The 19,541-nt window shown below is 41.3% G+C and overlaps 3 protein-coding genes across 3 annotated transcripts; 2 read left to right on the top strand and 1 right to left on the bottom strand.

The window, feature by feature from the left end:
• Nucleotides 1–650: 650 nt before the first annotated feature.
• On the bottom strand, nucleotides 651–10,224 carry LOC138630790 (serine protease 1-like). The gene is made up of 6 exons (XM_069715358.1): nucleotides 10,201–10,224; nucleotides 5,885–5,919; nucleotides 2,617–2,751; nucleotides 2,256–2,397; nucleotides 1,551–1,805; nucleotides 651–800 (listed from the first exon to the last, which is right to left on the bottom strand). The coding sequence occupies exons 1-6, from the start codon at nucleotides 10,222–10,224 to the stop codon at nucleotides 651–653; spliced, it is 741 nt and encodes a 246-aa protein (XP_069571459.1).
• LOC138630780 (trypsin) lies at nucleotides 7,062–12,999 on the top strand. Its single transcript, XM_069715346.1, has 5 exons — nucleotides 7,062–7,201; nucleotides 8,111–8,270; nucleotides 10,087–10,228; nucleotides 10,579–10,845; nucleotides 12,290–12,999. Exons 1-5 carry the CDS (start codon nucleotides 7,144–7,146, stop codon nucleotides 12,461–12,463), a joined length of 801 nt encoding a protein of 266 aa, XP_069571447.1. The 5' UTR covers nucleotides 7,062–7,143; the 3' UTR covers nucleotides 12,464–12,999.
• A 1,334-nt stretch (nucleotides 13,000–14,333) lies between these two features.
• Nucleotides 14,334–17,254, top strand: camk2n1 (calcium/calmodulin dependent protein kinase II inhibitor 1). The gene is made up of 2 exons (XM_069710788.1): nucleotides 14,334–15,167; nucleotides 15,960–17,254. The coding sequence occupies exons 1-2, from the start codon at nucleotides 14,999–15,001 to the stop codon at nucleotides 16,031–16,033; spliced, it is 243 nt and encodes an 80-aa protein (XP_069566889.1). The 5' UTR covers nucleotides 14,334–14,998; the 3' UTR covers nucleotides 16,034–17,254.
• Nucleotides 17,255–19,541: the final 2,287 nt, after the last annotated feature.

Below are 19,541 nucleotides of genomic sequence, written 5' to 3' on the forward strand. Positions count from 1 at the left end.
ACAAGCAGTTGACATCCACCCCCATTCCCTTTACATCTGAGTTCAGTTGTAGGTCACAAGATAAGGACATATGGACGTCGTAAAAGACGTTATAAAAGACGTTGTAAATGACTTTGTAAATACTTCTTAAACCACAGGCAAAGAAAATAAAACTCATCTTATTTTCTTTTCATCATTCTCACATAAAATCATCTGACTAAAAGTGTGGAAAACTATTTTCCAGATTGCTTTTGTCCCCATGTGTGCACTAAAGGACCAAAAACTGAGGAGGCAGTCTGAGAAAATATGTATCTTTATTTATCAAGTCCAGTTTTGTTTTGAGTAAGTGGAAAAATGGAGGATTCAAAGAGCAAAAATGATCTGTTACGTGTTTTGACATCACTTCTGAAAAACACTTATAATAACTATAAAACATAAAGTGCATTTAGCTGAACAAATAATGTCAGATTTGTTTTTTATATTAATGAGAATGATCAGGTGAAAATGGTCACTATCATGGGGTGTAGGTAATATAGTCTGACCAAATACATTCTTGTTTGTAGAAAAGTGCTATTTAAAAGACAAAACTAAAATATCCATTGAGGCCTTTGGGAGCCATTCAGATATTCATCACAGCGGAGTCTTCAGTGAGCTCGTCATTCAGAGTATCATTAGCTGTTCTGGATGACCCAGTTGATCCATCCCAGGTAGTTTCTGACCTTGGTGTAGACACCGGGGTAGTGAGCGTAAGCGCAGCCAATGCCCCAAGATACAATACCTTCAAATTTACCGTTACAGACGAGAGGTCCTCCCGAGTCACCCTGAGGAAGGAGAAGTAAGGAAAAAAGTCTTCAGAGGGTTTCTTTATTAGGGTGTAGTGTAACACATTTTAACATAAGATAGGTTTTAATGTAATGAAATCTAAATTTTGTGTCATAAGTGAAAATGTGTGCTTGTTTTCTGACTCTAAAACTTTATAGCTTCCCTCATCAATATTTTTGTATTATTAATTGGACTATGAAAAAAGTGAAAATGGTTCTTGTAGTAACAAATAGAGACAATTAGCACCAACTTTGTAGTTTTTCCCCTCTGTATGGATTATTTTGTTCCTTTAAAAAAAAAATTTAAAAAATGGATCATTTAGCAGGAAGCTGGTGAATATAGTAGAGCATTTAGTAGCTAAGGAGGACATTATTGTCAGGGGCTGGTGAAGATGAAAACAGATCTGCAAGGACCATGAATTTGGGCCCTAAATTTATCAAGTGGACAGAAATACTCCACAACTATTTGCTAACATTTTTGCTAACTTTATAAGGTGATAATATGTCAGCAACCTGTTAACAGCTTGTTACTTTGCTCCCATGTGATAAAAAAAATAAATTAAAAAAATAAATTAATTAATGCAGCTTTAATAATGTAAACAATGAATGAGTCTCAGGAATCCTTTACTTAAAGATTTGTATTAAACTTTAACATGTTATCTCACTACCTGGAACAATAACTACTATAATTTTCGGTTCATACCATCCCCAAAAGAAATATGTCCCTCTCAAATGTTCGCCCACACTCACCTGACAGGAGTCTTTCCCCCCACTACGATAGCCGGCACACATCATGTTCTCTGTGATCCTGAAGTAGTAGTACCTCCAGCAATCGGAGAAGTATTCCACATCCACAGACCTCAGTTCAGGTGACAGACTGCCGTAGACCCAAGTCAACCCCCAGCCGCTGACCGTGCACAGAGCGAAGTTGTTCAGCGGGGGTGAGTTCCTGTCTGGCAGAGAGGCCGGCTCGACCATGGCATTGATGATAGCTGGACGCTCTAACTGACCCACAGAGAGCAGATCCTTCAATCAGGCAACATAGAGGGCAACTACTGTGTACATTCTCCATTCACATTATGAAACATGATTCAGTCACACTTTATCATGCAACCTGGAATCCGCAGTGTGTTTATGTTGGTAGATTCAGGAGGGTTGGTGGATTCAGGGAGCAATACATATATATAAATATATATATCAGATTAATTAAATTTACTGTAATTAAGATGCATGCAACCCCCCCATCAGCTGGGGAGTGGACCCCTGACATGTCACTGCTGACCCGTGACTGGCTCATGACTGACACTTGGTACAATATATCACTCAGAACCCGTGCTCCTAGCATTGAAATTAATATTTGAGTAAACAGTTATATTTCAGTATTAAAAAAAAAAAAAATCGATCACACTACATGTGATCTAGCGTCTTTGTGTCACACCCAAGGTCGTCTCTTACCTTAAGCAGCATGATGTCGTTGTCGAGCAGCCAGTATCTGTACTGGTAGTGTCTGGTGACTAAGGAGACGTTGAATATCTGCTCGAATCCCTCCGCTTCGGTGATGCTGTGGTCACCCAGGACCACTTCGATCATGTGGCTCCTGCAGTAGAAGGCAAAAGCCAAGATGGAACTTGTTTATTGACGATTGATCAGACAATCTATCACTTCTTTCAAAGTCACATATAAGTGGTTCAATGACTTTTCTGTTGAATTATAATTCAAATATTCTTTCTACCTCACAGATTTGAGATTTTAATGCTCCATAGCTTCAGTGGATGTTCAGTTTGGGTTCAACAGGTGGAAAGCTGCAGTAACTCACGGTCTCCAGCAGTGGGCAGCAGACACCACCCACTGTTTGTGGATGAGGGTGCCTCCACAGAAGTGAGAGTTCCTGTACAGAAGGGATGCTTGATACTTGATGGCGTGAGGCTGAACCACTGTACCACCGATGATTCTGAACCCGTACACACCTGGGAGCCGGGGAGGAGGTCAGACACACAGAGGCAGATTAGCTCATGTCAAACATCTCACTATTCTGTAGCACTGAATTATCTTTACATCTTTCCCCAGAGTTAAATGCATGTGTCAAAAGGACAGAATTAAATTGTATTCTCTGTAGTTAACACCGTCAGTTCTCACCTGTCAGGTTAACAACGAGCAGGAGAACCAGTAAGAGGGGACAGGATGGAGCCGGGTTCGTCATGGTAGCTACTGAAAAGAAAATGAGAAACAAACAAAGGCGTTGGTCAATATCGCAGGTCATAAAATGGTAAAAATCCTGGAAAGAGGTTTTAAATCCAATGCATTCTACATTATATTGCACTCCCTTTGTATGTATAATACATAAAAGGTAATATTAGTTTTAATCTGTCCTGGATTATCAACCACAATAACCAAAGTAGTGAAAATTTGAAACGGTCTCACATTATTTAACAGCATAAATATATTCACTCCTGCTCTGATTGTTCTTCCAAAGGATCCGATTAGAGTGCAAGAGAAGTCTCACAGTGCATGAAATGTCCAAATGATTCTTAAATACTGTGTAAATACAGGAGGTTTCTTGACTGAACATCGGGTCTTGCAGAGTGAGTCGGAATCTTCTAGTGATAAAAATAATTCTTATTGGGAAAAAAAAAATCTTTTCGATTGAATTTCCTTGTAAATTTTTGTTTAGTGTTAGATAACCGACCCCAACACCTTTCTTTTCTCACGTAGTTTTCAATTTTAATGTCTCAACATTTGGTGAGCATTAAGACATGATCTTTGACAACAAAGCTCATCTCTGTTCAGTAGTTTAAAATGTATAATTACAATTGCATAGTTTAGAAAAAATAAGTATAAACACAGGAAGAGTTTTTCTATTAAAAATACGTTTTTCTAACTTGTGTCAAGTTTAAACGGACTCATTTTTGCCACAAAAAAAAAACTAAAACCTGATTAAACGTTTCTATTACACAATCAGTTGGTAGTCTGACCCTTATTCCACAGCTAATGAACAATAATACACAAGTAAACTAAACGCTGTTATACACAAAGCTGCCTCACCTTATCGATAGTCGAGCATACACACAGTGGCACTCTAACACACTCTGACACAATCCTCTCGTGCAGGACAAAGCTGGAGAACCCCCTGGCCTCTTTTATACTGTATCCATGCCTGTCACTCTTATTATTCTCCACCATTATCCGCCATTTACCTAAATGTCTCCATCACACACAGAAAGGAGAGATTCTGACCTAGTACAGGAAAAAAAAAGTATTCTCTTTCATTATACCTTTCTTTCTCGGGCCTTTGTTCTCACAGCTTCAGCCTATTGTTCAGTGGTGGAGACAAAGTGGAGCTTCACAGAGATGAAACCCAACAGGCCAGAGAAATGATAGAATATACTTGCCCGACATGTTGTCGCTCTATACAATAATGTTTGACGGAGCGGGACAAAAGCGTGAGTATAAAGCATGATGGCTGAGAATGATATATTTGCTCTCTAGTGCACCATCAACCTGAGATGTGGCAGAACATAAAAGCATTTATTTTTTGCTTGAACGAGGAAAATGTTTTCTCAGAAATGCTGTTAAATGGAGCTGATAGTGTCCGTGAAAGTCTTTTGTACTTCTGTTCCCCCCTCATACCGTCTCAGAGTCAAAGTAAAACAGTCATGTTTAAAGGGGGAAAAAATAGTGCTATGTCATTGCTATTGTCTGGTCTGTGTTGATAACTCTAATCCAGCTGGGGTTCACTGTGGTGTAGCTCCTTTCTCTTCTCGCCCAGTCTGTTTCATCGCCCTCAGGAGTCACTCGCATAAATGGTTCCCAGCAGTTGTTTTCCATTTGGAGTTCCCACACATGGCGGCGTTTTTGTGGGTTTGTAACTCAGCCTCCATTCACTCCACCCTCCCCAAGGTGTCATTCCAGCTGTGAGGGTGAAAGACGATAGAGCGCTCCGCTCTCCCTCAGGTGCAACGTTGATATGACAAACGGGATGCCTTTGTATATGTGTGTGTGTGTGTGTGTGTGTGTGTGTGTGTGTGTGTGTGTGTGTGTGTGTGTGTGTGTGTGTGTGTGTGTGTGTGTGTGTGTGTGTGTGTGTGTGTGTGTGTGTGTGTGTGTGTGTGTGTGTGTGTGTGTGTGTGTGTGTTGTGTGTGTGCAGTGAGACTGAGAAAGATGCCTTGCACAAAACTGCATGTGCAATTTAGACATGGCAGTGATATGTCTGAGCAGCACGTGTCACAGAAATGTAGACGGGACACGGAGACTTGTTTTTTCCTTAAGCACACTTTTGTGTCGATATAAAAAGACTACATGCCATTTTTTTTTCTGATTTATATGTTTGCACTGTGTTCATAGTCGGTTCATAATGACGAAGACACATCAAAACAAAATGTAAGAATGACACGTTTTGGTTTCCTGGAGAGTCAAGTGCTGTGGACTATCTCTTGGCAGGAGCAGGAACTTCCTGGAGTCATGAAGAAAATAATATTTTTAAAAGTGGTATCAAATTTGTCATCTAACACCTTTCAAGAAAATCAATCTGCATGTTTTCATAGAATATTAAAAACAACTTCATTGACGAATTGATGAACAACTCTGGTCAGATTTATGTTAAAATAGTTTGTTAGCAACGGTTAATGCCCAGTACAGACTTGTAAATTATAATTTTCTTCATCAACTGTACCTCACCCCACAGAAGCTACAGAAATCCAAACCTGAATTGTCAGAAATGTGTCTCAGGTGTGGTGTAGAGGTCGGCTCCTTCCTACACTGTACCTGGCTTTGCACAAAGGTGAGGCCCTTTTGGCATGAATTAAAATCACTCCCAAACTTTTCAGATCGTCCACCACTATGTACCAAACCAGATTTCACATGTTAAGCTTCCCACTGCAGAAACCTGAGCTAACATTAGTGTTGGACGTTATGGGTCATCACCCTACACGTCACTAAGCTAAAGCAAACTTTATTCCTAAATTATTTAAACGATTAACATTTAATTTTTACATCACTGTACTGGGATGTGTTTATGTAGTAACTATTGTCTGTATGAAAATGAAATGAAATGACAATTTGGGTATTTGGAGTGCAATTGCAAGGCCTTTCAACGAGACTTTTGCGGACCACCAGGTGGAGCTTTGCGTCCGTGGTACCACTTCACCAAATCACCAGTTTAGAGAGTTGCAGCTTTAAAGCCCTTACTATAATATAAATCTCCATTTACGTTCATTGCACTGGGATGATGGCAGAAATATCCTGTGCAAATAACACAAAATGTTTTTGTATTACAAGATACGGCACGGGGTAAGTCGCATTATCATTTGGTTGAAGGTTAGATTTTTTTTTATTATTTACTAAAGATTTGCTTGAGTCATCTTTGCTTTGTCTTTATTTATGAAACAGAAAAAAGAAGATTGCTGTAAGTCTGACGTGGAGTGTCTGTGAAGTCCGGTTAAAAACATGTGATGGTGGGAGGCCGCACAAAGCCGCCTCTCCCGTTCCACCGGGTGAAGCATCAATTATTCAGCTCGCTGTAAATGTGGGACAAGAGGAGGTCAGGCGAGATTCACCCCCCATGCGGTGCAGGATGCTGACTTGCCATAAGGCTGACAATGATGATGATGATGATGATGATGATGATGATGATGATGATGATGATGATGATGATGAGTAATCATCATTGCTGACACCGATTCAATGATGGCCGATGACTCACAGGCACACAGACAAACACTTTTGTGTGGATACTTCTGTGTTGTCTTGACTTAGACATGAATCTCCTCAGAGCTAGAAAACAAAGCAATGCAACACACACACACACACACACACACACACACACACACACACACACACACACACACACACACACACACACACACACACACACACACACACACACACACACACAGTAGTCCATTGAGACATTTCAACAGGGATAAGCCTGGATGATGACACAGGCAGAGCGTGCTGATACAGTATAGATGAACTTGCTCTGCACAGTACCCTGTGTTGCCATGGCAACAATGTAAGGTCTTTCGGCAAGTGAGGAGGGTCAGTAGAAAGAGTCGTGATAGTAGATACTTCTTGAATGTGAACTTTGTTGCGCTCTCGTCTCCTTTTCCTCCTCAATCAATGCCACAGTGATGGACCCTGCTGCTTCTTGACGAACATTGAAATGAAAAACTTTATTTTTTTTTTCCAGAGGAAACTTGAGGATAAAGGTTGATGTGACCGACTCTCGCCGTTTCCAGAGAGGAATGACTGAGCAGGCTGGGCTGGCAGACAGGAGCAGAGGACACTGGTTGTCTGGCTGCAGTGGTTCAGCTGTTGGTACGGTGCAGGATAAAGACCTCTTCTGCCATGATGAACCTGCTCATGTGGTTCTGTTGTGTGCTCCTGGATCTTATGACAGTTCACAGTAAGTACTTTTTTTTGTTTTTGTATTGGATATACAAACAAATTACAAATTACTAAAGGTTTTAGCATGAACAAATAAAAATTGGCACTTTCTTTTCTTGCTTACCAACAGCAACAACAAGCAGGCAGTGGGACTTTTTATGAAGCAGATATCTTTATTTACATGTATCTATCTTTTAATTTGAAAGGACTTTTGTCAAATTTGCTTTAGCATGAAGACTGGAAACAGATGGGAAACAACTAGTAAGACTTGGTACTAAAATTACAAAATCCACCTACCGGCACCTCTTAAGCTCACTTAGTTTGTTATATCGTATTTCTTTAATTTGTGCAAAAACAAAAACTAGAATTCTGCATTTTACTGAGATTTTTTTTTTGTCATACTTCTCAGTTGGGAGACGGATCTTCTCAGGGTCCCACCTGCTGGCCTGTAAACTCGTCTGGTACATAGAAAGTGATGAATATGTTTTTGTCTGTTTCCTTTGTTTTCCAATCCAAAGCAAAGAAGCAGATTCCCCCAAAATGTTGAACTATTCCTTTAAATTGCTTTCTTCTAATTTACAGTTTAAAGTTTGCAGATACTCCTTAAAAAAAAAAAAAGAAGTGTCAATCAAAAATATAGAATATATATCCGCCCACTGTTGTAGATGTTTGCAGGAAATAGTTCCCACAGTTCGCCCCATATCTCCAACTGTGTACAGTAGTCGAGATGTTGCAAGGCACGCCTGAAAATTCCCCACTTGAATGTTTCAGAGCCCAGAGTGAGGTGGTGACACTACAAGGTCAAGCTATATTGCATTACCTTCATTATGCAGCAGCTTCCCAGGTGACAGAAAACCACTAACCACCCTCCTCACTTGCCGAAACAGCTAATGCTCCTCCTTGCCTTGCCACTGTTTGTGTGTTACAGGCCGTGTGCTCACGCAGGGCCGTATAGTAGGTGGTCACGCCGCTGCACCAAACTCCATCAGATACATCGTGTCACTGCAGAGCACCAGCGGCCAACACTTCTGTGGCGGATCACTCGTTCACAGGTTCTGGGTGCTGACTGCAGCTCATTGTAACATCGGGTGAGAAGGTTCAATGGCTATCTTCAATGCCTGTTCACCTTTGTGCAGTTGTTGTTGGTTGAAAACTCCCAAAACCACAGTTTCCTTATTTCTATGTTGGGGAAGTTACATGTTATAGTCTGTATGCCCTAAAAAATGTCAACCAAGCTAGCCGCCCTCTGTGATTGGTCGGTCACCGTAATATTTCTCAGCATTTACTGAAGGGATTGACATGAAGTTTCCTGTAGATATTTGTGGTGCCTATGTGCATCCTAATGCTCCTAATGCTTTTGCGTGATTAAGTGAATTTTTCTTTTGTGCTACTATGAGGTCTGAATCAAATATCTCAACATCTATTGCATGGATTTCAAAGAAAATTCATACAAGCCTTTATTTTCCCTCATAATGAAACCATATGACTTTGGAGATCACCTTTGTTTTAAAGGATCAGTATGTATGATTTAAATGGAACTATTGGAAGAAATTGAATATGATTTTATGTTTATATTTGCGTTTAGTCACCTGAAATTAAGAATTGTTCGGTTTTCATTACTTTGGAATGAGTCCTTCATATCTACGTAGGAAGCAGGCCCTCTATCCCAGAAACCCTCATTTTACTCTGCCATGTTACTACAGTAGCCCGGAGGGGACAAACCAAATATTAGCTTTAGAGATGGCCTTTTGCATTTTTTGCATCCACCGCAGAGCCTCTCATGCACTTGAAAGTAAGGAGTGTTCAGTTGGTTGCAATCTACAGACCCACCACTAGATGCCACTAAATCCTACGCACTGCTCCTTTTAGTTTGCTCCATCAGATATTGTAAAAACTTTTATTGGTCCAACATGACAGGATAACTGCAAACATAAGGACATTACCTTTACCGCTCTAGTGCTAATTAGCAAATGTTAGCAACTTACGTTGCTACTAGGCTAAATCAAAGCCCAAGCTATGCTAGCGAAGAACTTGTTTGTACTTATATTGCTGTATTGTCCGACCATGTTGGAAATAAAAAGTGTTTATAGTGGTGCCATCATATTTTGTCACATGAAAAGTGATACAAATATTTATGTAATGAATTTCAAAAAAGAGGACCAGAGAGGAAGAAGTTCAAACCTCTGCTTACTTTGTGACGTCCAGTGTTTTCTGTTTTATTAGTCAAAAACGGGTTAAAATCAAGGTCTATCAGCCATAAATCACGGCTGTACACCAGTGTACTTTTCTTACAAATCTAAAATGTGACCTGACAGTTGTGTCTGAAACTGTTTTTGAAACATTTTCACACCCAGTGACAGTCTCCTGGCATTTTTTCAGAGGACTAGTCATCCCTGTATGGAGGCTCACTTGGCGTGATTTTATATTGTGAGCAGATGGTCCAAACAGATGCCTGAAAGCAAACATTCACTCTGCTACAGGAAGGTAACGTCACAACGTGATCGCGACACAAAGTAAGCCTCTATACAGGCCAGTGGGAAGTCAAACAGCACACAGATGCCCAAGAGTCAGCTGACCTTGGTGCATCGTCAGTGTGTGGTTAAGAGAAAGAGACAGAGACAGTGAAGTGATAATCTTGTGTGCATCCAGGAAATTGGACCTGATTCTGTTGTACCGTCCCAGTCCTGCCTGGCCACAGTACGCCGTTGTTCCCTGGCAGACCAACAGTTCATGGTGGTCACGGTCAAACCAATGTACTCTGAGCTCAGACTTTGTTTTGTCTTTTATATCACTCAGTGATACACTACAAAAATAAAAAAAAAATGAAAAGCTAAAGCATCATGTGCAGTTTGTGCGGATTTTGTTGATGAATGTGATGTAAAACGGAAATGTGTTTTCTCTCAGGGCCGAGCAGATGATGATAGTAGCGGGCGACTACAAAGTAAACGTCTTCGAGGGCACTGAGCAGTACGCCAAACCCCAGCGGCTGGTCAGCCACCCGCTCTACAACAGGAGCACCAACAACGCTGACATCATGCTCATCAAGGTACTGCAGAAACGGAGAGAGCCATCTTATCAATGTTTACAATAATATAATGTAATAATAACGTTGCTAGCTCTGTCTGGGTGCTGTTTGATACGGGACAGGTAGCGTGCATTAGTGCTTCCTGCTAAAAATAGCTCCCTGCTGCTGCTCTGACGGTGAGTTGACTGGAGCGTTGTTTTAGGGCTGGGAAACCAAACAGTGGTCCAGAAGAGATGATAATAATTCTCTTTTGCTTCATACTAATTATAAGTACAACATTGTATATTTCGGTAATGATTAACTATATAATTGACCTGCTTTTTCTTTCCTTACATGCCCGCGTGGAAACTGTCCTCTGATTTCCCATCCAGTTGCGGGCCCCCATGGTTCTGAACAAATACGTGTCGCTGGCACCTCTTCCCAGACAAGGGACAGGTGTGGTCGAAGGCCACGTGTGTCGGGTGTCGGGGTGGGGCTACCATAGTCTGGGCGGAGGCCAGGGCCCTGTCTCGCTCAGGACGGTGACGGTGCCCATTGTTTCAGCTGCGAGGTGCAACAGCAGCGACTCTTTTGACGGAAACATCACAGCAAACATGATCTGCGCTGGCTACAGGACTGGAGGAAAAGATGCATGCAAGGTACTCAGGACACTATCACTAAAATAATGAAGCTGCTGAAAAGACCACAACTCAATCCAATTTGTCATAATAAATTCCCCAAGGTAGTATCAGGTAGCACAAGCTGATCCTCTCTTCATCATCTCACACGAGAGAACAACTGTAACACCGTTTTGGGAAGCTCCTCCCCCTGATAATACGAGGATACAGTTCATCATGTCAGTGTTGGTTCAGCTACAGGCTTTCATTAAGCAGACGTGGCACTCCATCCTCAAGAATGATATTAGTTGTGATAGTTGCAGCAGAGGCAGAAAAAAGTCCCTAAAATAGCATCAGGACTAAAAAACCTGACTGAGAATTTTTGAGGTAAACTCGTGCAAACAACAGCCTGCTTATTTGTATCGTTAAAGAGCTTCTGCCCAGCCTGTGATGTGAGAGAAAAATGACGTGAAATTGAACGTGTGACATACCAGTAGGCTATATTTTGCTTCAGGTAAAGAACCGAATGACTAATTAAAAAGTGCTTTATTTAACTCTGCAGCCAACTTTGTGTGTTTGGCTTTTCCATGTGCAAATGATAAAGGACTCCAAGATATTTTATTTGAAACTATGAAAGAAAATAACAATAAACTGGGCTTTTTCCAAATGGGAATGTAGACCAGCCTTTTATATTTGGTCAGCTTTAAATCTAAAGTCTCTGCTGGCCAGATCTAATGTGTTGTAATGACCTCATCCTTAAAAAGCCACAAGCTCACATAAGATTCACTTAAATATGAAGGTATGTAATTGTCAGACTTTTCTGAAAGAAGAACATCTACTTAATGTTTAAAAAAAAAAAAAATTGTATGTGATGTGTCCAGATGAGACCGAGGGGTTTATTATATGTGAAACAGCCTTATATATGAGCTCAATTCACATGGTTAAGACAACTGACAATTTATACGATAAATGTAGCATTTTACATTTTAAATCTAACGGGTACATTTTATATGTGAAAAATGTTGATTGCAGGTGCTTTCTTTGTAAAGAAGTGTCTATTTTAGTACATTTGTGTTGGAAAACTCATTGACTTTATATTGTTACATTTTGGGAATAGGACGTTATTGTGTTTTAACAGTGGTGCAGTGGGTAGCATTGTCGCGAAACAGCGAAAAGATTGTGGGTTAGAATCTGGGCCTGGGGCTTTCTGTGCAGAGTTTGCATGTTCTCTCTGTGCCTGCATGAGTTCTCTCTGGGTACTCCGGCTTCCTCGCACCATCCAAAAACATGCACCTCAGGTTAATTGGTGATTCTACAGATTGCCCTTAGGTGTGAATGGTCTTTGTTTCCGTCTGTCTCTATGTGTTGGCCCTGTGATCGTGTACCACGCCTTTGCCCACAGTGAGCTGGCATAGGCTCAGATAAGCTTTTAATGAGGCACATTGTGACATGGTAACTGTAAGAGGGTGTGGTCTTGTGCTTGCAGGGAGATTCAGGCGGGCCGCTGGTGTGCAGCGGCCGGGTCTATGGCGTGGTCTCCTGGGGCAACGGCTGCGGTGATGCTAAGTTTCCAGGAGTTTACACGGCTGTATCCAGATTCCGCCGCTGGATAGATCAAACTATCTACGGCTCATTCCGACGCTGCTCCACAAACTGGTGAAGATCACGATACAACTGAAAGTAGCCATTAGTGACTGTCAGAAGTCATGTCCTTTAAAATGTTTAGGCTGCCGTGGATCAGAGGTTGGTCTGATGAAAACCTGCTCTGATTCCTCACATGTTTTCACTACCAAAATAAAGTTATTGCATCTCATATTTAGAAATAAACTCATTGTAAACACTGTGTTTCTGGTCATTTACAGTAAATGTGGGACAGTGTACACTTCATACACCTGCTGTACATGTGATTCCAGCATATTCACAAAATGACCCTGTAATGGCAATAAATATAAGAATTTAGAGAAGGTGTGGAGTTGTGTCAGAGTTAAGTGCTGAAAGTCTGCAGTCATGTTTGGTTTTAGGTTGACTTCTTGCATGTTTATGATCAGCAAAAAAATTATTTTCCATTTTTAAATTGTGCATCTGTTCTTTTAGTATTAAGGTCGTACACAAACACAACATTTTCAGTTATTTCACACATTATTTCACAATGTCTGTATGTGTTTTTATCTGGTTTGATGTAGTCAGGGTGCAGATGGGAAAAAAGGGGACTTTTCAAACTTTCATGCAAAAAAAATTTAAAAAAATCTGGATTTCGCAGCACTTGATTTAGAATCTGATAACACGAGGCTTCATGGAGTCATTTGTTTATTTTTTGAGGCCACTGTCACCAAAACCTGATCAAACCACACCCATGCAGGCCTGATGGAGAAGATTATCTGAGTTTTTGAATAAAAGAATTTGCTATGTTTAACCACCTTTGCACACTCATACTAAGTCCAATAGCAAATGTTGGCTAATATTAGCTCATATTTACAATCTTTGGATCAGTTCACAGCCTTTGAGACTGTTCTCCACTTGTGCTTTTGTTTCTGTAGGTTTAACAATCTAACTCTCACCTTTACTTTACAAATTACTATTTTAATATACTCATCTTGATTGGTTGGCAGCTTGAATACTCCCAGCCAATTCAAATGATCGTATAACCACATGTGGAAAAATATTCCTCCAGCTGAAAGAGTTGTTGCTGACATGTTCTGATATGAAAGGTGAAACCTGTGATAAAATCATGGCCGCCTTAAAGCCCAAAAGGAGTAGTTGTATCACAGCTGCACCTCCTGTATGAATAGTTGACAGCATATAAAAGTTAGCTCTGCTGCAGGCCCGGGTCTCATCTTTCATTTCATTGTCTGTGTAATGATATTTGGTTAAGTTACTCTGAGAAAGAATAGTCCATGTCAAGACTGACTACCCATCCATTACCCCACAATCATATCTGTTCTGTGAAGACACCCCTTTGTTCTGTCCCTACAGAAGACAGATTAATGTAAATCGTAGAACCCAGAGAATTTATTTCATCCTTTAGATAAAATAAATCCCAGGAGGAACCGGTTTTCACATCACCCTATGATCTCGAAACTTTACACCTTCAGTGCCAACATGACACCAAAATGGATCTTTTTAGGTATGATTACATTATCAATATGTCTATTACAAATCAGTATCTTATCAAAAGAGATTTTCAGGCTGGTTTTTGTGTCATATTTTTTAAAGACTTTCTTTGATATTTAGCTAAATTATGAAAATTATCCAATGGGAGGAAAACCTGGACCCCTCTCTAATCTGGATTGCATGGATTTCCCTTTAAAACACCTATTCGGTGCTGTATTTGGCAAATACACGTTCATCCAACCCATCCGCATTGATATTGCAGTTCAAAGTGTGGTGAAAACAGTGCAGGGCCTCAGCACAGAACACAAAGTGCGCCACGGGGCCAAAAGTCAAATCCCAGCCTATGAAAATACTGCCATCCTCTGGTGAGCTCTGACTTGGTGGATATACGTCCACTTTAAAACCCCTCCTTGGCAAATGCAAAGCAAAATTTGTAAAATTGTTAAAGAGACTTGAGCGTTTATTATCCCTGAGTCGTCGAGTGGTGGCGCGAAAACGACGTTTTTCTAAGCTCTGAATTGGTTCACATTTATGAGCCATCTTTGAATTTAAAATCGCCATTTACTTGATTGCATCTAGATCCCGGAGAGTGGAGCATTGGCACACCACGTCTCCAACTGGACGCTCGTCTGGGCTGCGCCAGAAAAACCCCGTACAGCTCCCTCGCCAGGTCTCCCCGGGATCCGTGTTTTGCATCGCTCCTCAATTTGCATTTCTTCCTCAGATTTTCCGTGCGACGGGTTCAGCCGCTCGAAACCAGCGGGCGCTTCACGGCTCCATTGTATGTGCGCCTCCATTTCCAAAGCAATACGCACAGACAGAAAAACCTCTGGAATCTTTGAATAATGTTGCCGAAGCTCCACGAGCGGGGAAATTGAGGACATTTTTGATTTACTCTTATTTCTGTTGCGTACCTTCGGAGGCAGACACGTGTCTTCGAGGTAAACAGAAAGGGCTAGGTCGTGCCAGCAGATTGCATTGTTTTTTTTCCTCCCTTTTGTTTGTTACAGACGACCTGGTTCAAGCTTGGCGACGAGCTATACATTTCAGCTGGTGCGCCTTGGTGATAAAGACGCATTTGGAGATGTCGGAAGTGCTGCCTTTCAACGAAGAAAAAATGAGTCATTATGGAAATGAGGGCGACGAGGGACACCTTTCCTTCACCTGTCGTCTTCAAGACACCAACAACTTCTTCAATGGCTCACAGAACAAACGTCCGCCAAAACTCGGACAAATAGGCAGGAGCAAACGGGGTAATTATATAATTAAGGCGTTTTCGCTCGTATGGTGATGTTGTGAATGCGCACATTGGTTACTAGTGCACCATAATTAAGGATATTTCCATGTGAAACCAGAACTGCAGCTCTGTTGCCTTGACATAGTGTGTATCATAGATCAAATCTATTGTTTGCATGCCTGTGCATTGTGTGGGTTTTTAAATATTCTATTCGCATTGCAACACAAGTTGGATACGCAGTGCGTGTTGTTAAATGCCTTCTGAATGTTGCTTCTCAGAGTTGTGCCGAATGTTCCCTCCCCAATGAATGGCTGGAATGATTGAGTTTTATACGTCGTGTAATTCAGATTGTTGTGTTTCAGTGCTAAAAATCGTTTGGTTGTGTGTTTGCTTTTGTGTCCTGCATTCCTGATAAAAACCCTGGAGATAGTCCTTGAGAAGTGAGGCTCCCATGTGATGGCACATACATGCTCTGACAGAGGGACTCGCTTACATGTACAGTAGTGCACAAATACAACATGGTCAAACATGGAAAAACATGCAGACATGTAAGAATTGCACCTGTAGGTGCACAACAAAGATGCGCACATAGTCACATGCGCACACATTTCCAAATGTGCATCAGATGCACACACTCATGGTACCACTCTCTGTTACTCTCGAATGCATGCACACATCACTTGTGCTCATACAGCGCAGTACTAATGATTGTGGGCTTTAATGCCCTCCTGTTAGTCGGTGGTGCATTTTCAGGACGCCACACTAAGATGAGCCCCCCGTCATTAACTCTCTCCCCTGTCATCCACAGTTGTGATCGAGGATGAGAATGGAGACGATGGAGCACTGAAAAATGGAACAGAGAAGACCCCGGCAGAGGCTTAGAACGCTCAGCTCACCACCCCCCAAAAGACACTCTTGAAATTTTTTATGGCGATATTTACCAGTTTTAATCCAAAGACACTGTATATAAGCACTTTCTCTCATGTGGCAGCAAGCAGCTCTTCCACACCCTCCTCTCCCAGTCGGTCATGGCCGTCCGGATGACACACACTGGCAGGGGTGGGAGATGGCAGCAAAGGAGACCCCCAGGTGGACCCCCCCACACACACACACACACACACACACACACACACACACACACACACACACACACCCTCGATTACAGGTTTTCGCCATAATCCAAACGCAAGAGAAGACAGAGGAGGGGGGAGGGGGGTGAAGAAGGGAGGTGATGCTGTCGAAATACAGAAATCAGGGACAGGATACAGAAATGGATCTAATTTAAAAACTAAAGCACACACTTCTCCTATCTCCTATCTCCTATCAATCAAACCTATGGTACCATTCTTTCTGCTCTTCATTTTGATTGAGGGCAAATGAATAACAGACTTTGTAAATATGGAAAGGGTAGCCCATATTTTCTTGCACAAAGTGGGAATTGGTAAACTGGTTTGTTCTGTGTTGAAGACTTTATTTATTATCGATCCTCTGGAATATGTCTTTTGCAGTGACTGAAGGCCCGAGGGAGTGTTTTATTTTGTATGTTAAGAAAACTTTGAGCAAATGCGAGTGATATTTTTTTTCACTTAACAATTCTCGATGTTGCCTGAGTGTTTTTTGTTACCATACTTTGCAGCTAACGAGTCATTTATATACCGTGTACCTCCCACCTGTTTGTAAGCTTCCCAGGCTTTCACCTGGATTGGTTGATACTGTAACTTGACTGTACACACCCTATTGATAAAACTATTTATATTGCATTGTGCATTATTGTGTGTGCCAAACCTCATGAGGGATATACTGTACCGGATTACTTGTTATTTTTTGTGCTTTATACATTTAATGTTGAGTTCTGTTATTTCGTTGGGTTGCCATTTTTTAGGGCTCTTTCTTAAAACACTGAAATACCAACTCATGCATGGCAAATATGAAATCATGCATGCATGGCAGAAATTCTGAAACTCTTGTGTATTCTTGAAGCACCTCATATACAGCTTTGAATGACAAACCTCGAGAAACAGTCTTAATTCTGCGTTGTACTGTACGATTCACACTGATTTGTACAGTGGCCTAATATCTTGTAATAAAGATTATGACAAAGTACTATTTATTGTTAGTGTTGATTGTGATTTACAATAAGGAATGATGTACTCGATGTTAAAAAAAAAAAAAAAAACTGTAGCAAAAACGCAAAAATATAGTTTTGTATCGGAAAGACAACAGCAGACAGTTCGGCTTACTTTTGGACATGTTCCTTGTACAGTTTCTCCTGTTGTTACTGGATTGCCTATCTGGCTGCCAAGGAAGGTCAAGGCAGTGTTTTCCACTGTGAGGAAGTAGCATCCCATTCCTTGGAAAAGATCAGATATGAAAGGAGACAGAAATGTGAAGGATGATGAGCAAAACAATCCCATCAAGAATCTGAGACGCTCACTTTGTCCTAAATTGAGGCACTCGGCTCGGACAACCGCACAACAGACTGATCTCATTAAATGCTACAGTCCTGCAAATGGTTTTGTTGGGGGAACATGTACACCACTGCTTCCCAATGCAATAAATGTCTGTTTGCATTTAAAATCTCAGCTTCTCTCTTTAATGAAGTCGTCCCTTTAACTCCGTAGCCAGAGATGTAAATGGTGCACGGGGCACCGAGGCATGAGGAACTCTGACGAGACGTGACATTTCCAGCTCTGCTGTGGTGACTAAATGATTCATGTTGTGTGACTAGCCTCTGTCAGCGTACAGCATCTTAAACCCGGACCGCCCGGACGTGTGCTGGGAACACATACATGTAGCTCCAAAGCGTGCGCACACATCCAGTAGACGCTCACGTGTCCGTTTCAGCTGCAACTGCAGGCGAGACTAACATATTGCGAGTCTCTCTCCCTTCCCATCTTGACAGACATGAAAGGGGCTGCCTGCGACGGGTACCATGGTAACAGATGCACCTTGCACTCGATGGGTGCTGCGGTGGGTTTTCGGTGCAGAATAGTCTTCCCCGAGCCTTGACGTGATACCATCGCTAGCTTTAATGGAATGTTCTCCATTCTCTTATCTCTGCCCTCTTCTCTCAAGACCCCCTATTCACTCAGTGGCGTGACCGCATTATCCTGCCAAAATAGTCCCTTCTTCCAAGACGGCAGTCAACCATGACAGCGGTGCCTACTGCAGTAACAGCCTATCCCGTCACACAGGATCAGAGGATGTTACATTTTGGGAGTAATGGTTTAAGATTGTGTGGTGGATCCTTTCATCCAAAATGATGCAGTGAAAGCTGCACTAAGCTCTGCTCAATCTCAACACAGGCTCACATACTACTCCTAACTACCAAACCTATAGGGCTTAATGAGTCATATGTAATCGGGGGGGAGGGGGGGAGAGAAAGATGTTACAGGAGACCTACAACAAATCAAAGCCCCAAATGTATTCATGAAAATACCGAGTCATTTTTAAAGCTGTAATTTGTGCCTCATGTTGACTGTTTTTTGCCCTTCAGTCAAGCTGTTGGGGATTGATCTTTGTTTATTTCATTTTCTCGTATTTGACTTTCTTTTATAAGAAATTCTCCTTCCCACTTTACATAATTGTGCACTTTTTGTAAAAGATAGACCATCAGTCCAGGCAGTGAGTGCTTAATGTAAATCACACCTGTGACTGTCAGTAAGTACACCAATTTTCTTTGTAGAGTTGATTTTCAAGGCAATGCAGCATAAGGGGGGTCAACAGAGTCACAAACATGCCAAAGAGTCTCCGTTAGAGTTGCTGGATTGCAGGTGCATCAGTCACGAACACAGCAAAATTACACTGCATGTCGGTAATCATGATAACAAAGTGGCAGATTTGAGCAAAGAAGGAACAGGTGTCCCATTTAATGCACACTTTAATGGATCATTTCATCAAACTCTAGCATCAGGTTAAATCACCGCATCAGACAGTTTCAACAGGTATATACATGACTTTTACAATACTGTATGATGTTTCTCCTTTTACAGTTTGAATAATCTGACTGACTGCTCTGCTGATACAAAAATCATAATTTGTGTGGTTTTTTTTATATATATAATTATTGTAATACATAAGTATGTATTATAAATTCAATATAATTGAAAATGAAAGCATGCTCTCAGTGATTTATGAGTGAATAAATCCCTCAGTGCCAGTCTCTTCTGATAAGTCGATTGTTACTATTAATATAAGCTACTAAACCAGTTCTGCTTTATGTAATAACATAGGTAGGGATGGCTTCATAGTTAAATCCAGGGTTTCAATCTACAGGAGGCTAAAAAGTAACTTTCCATTTAGGTGTACAAGAAACATCAAGAGCCCTCCCATTAAAAGTGAATCGAAGAGCTTTATGCTACAGTATCCAAGGACTGTAGGGACTGAGAGA

The sequence above is a fragment of the Brachyistius frenatus genome, unplaced genomic scaffold (genome assembly GCF_029030835.1).
Source record: "Brachyistius frenatus isolate BFR_SWC_R1_liver_20210118 unplaced genomic scaffold, ASM2903083v1 Contig_4, whole genome shotgun sequence".
In the NCBI taxonomy this organism is placed as follows: Eukaryota; Metazoa; Chordata; class Actinopteri; family Embiotocidae; genus Brachyistius; species Brachyistius frenatus.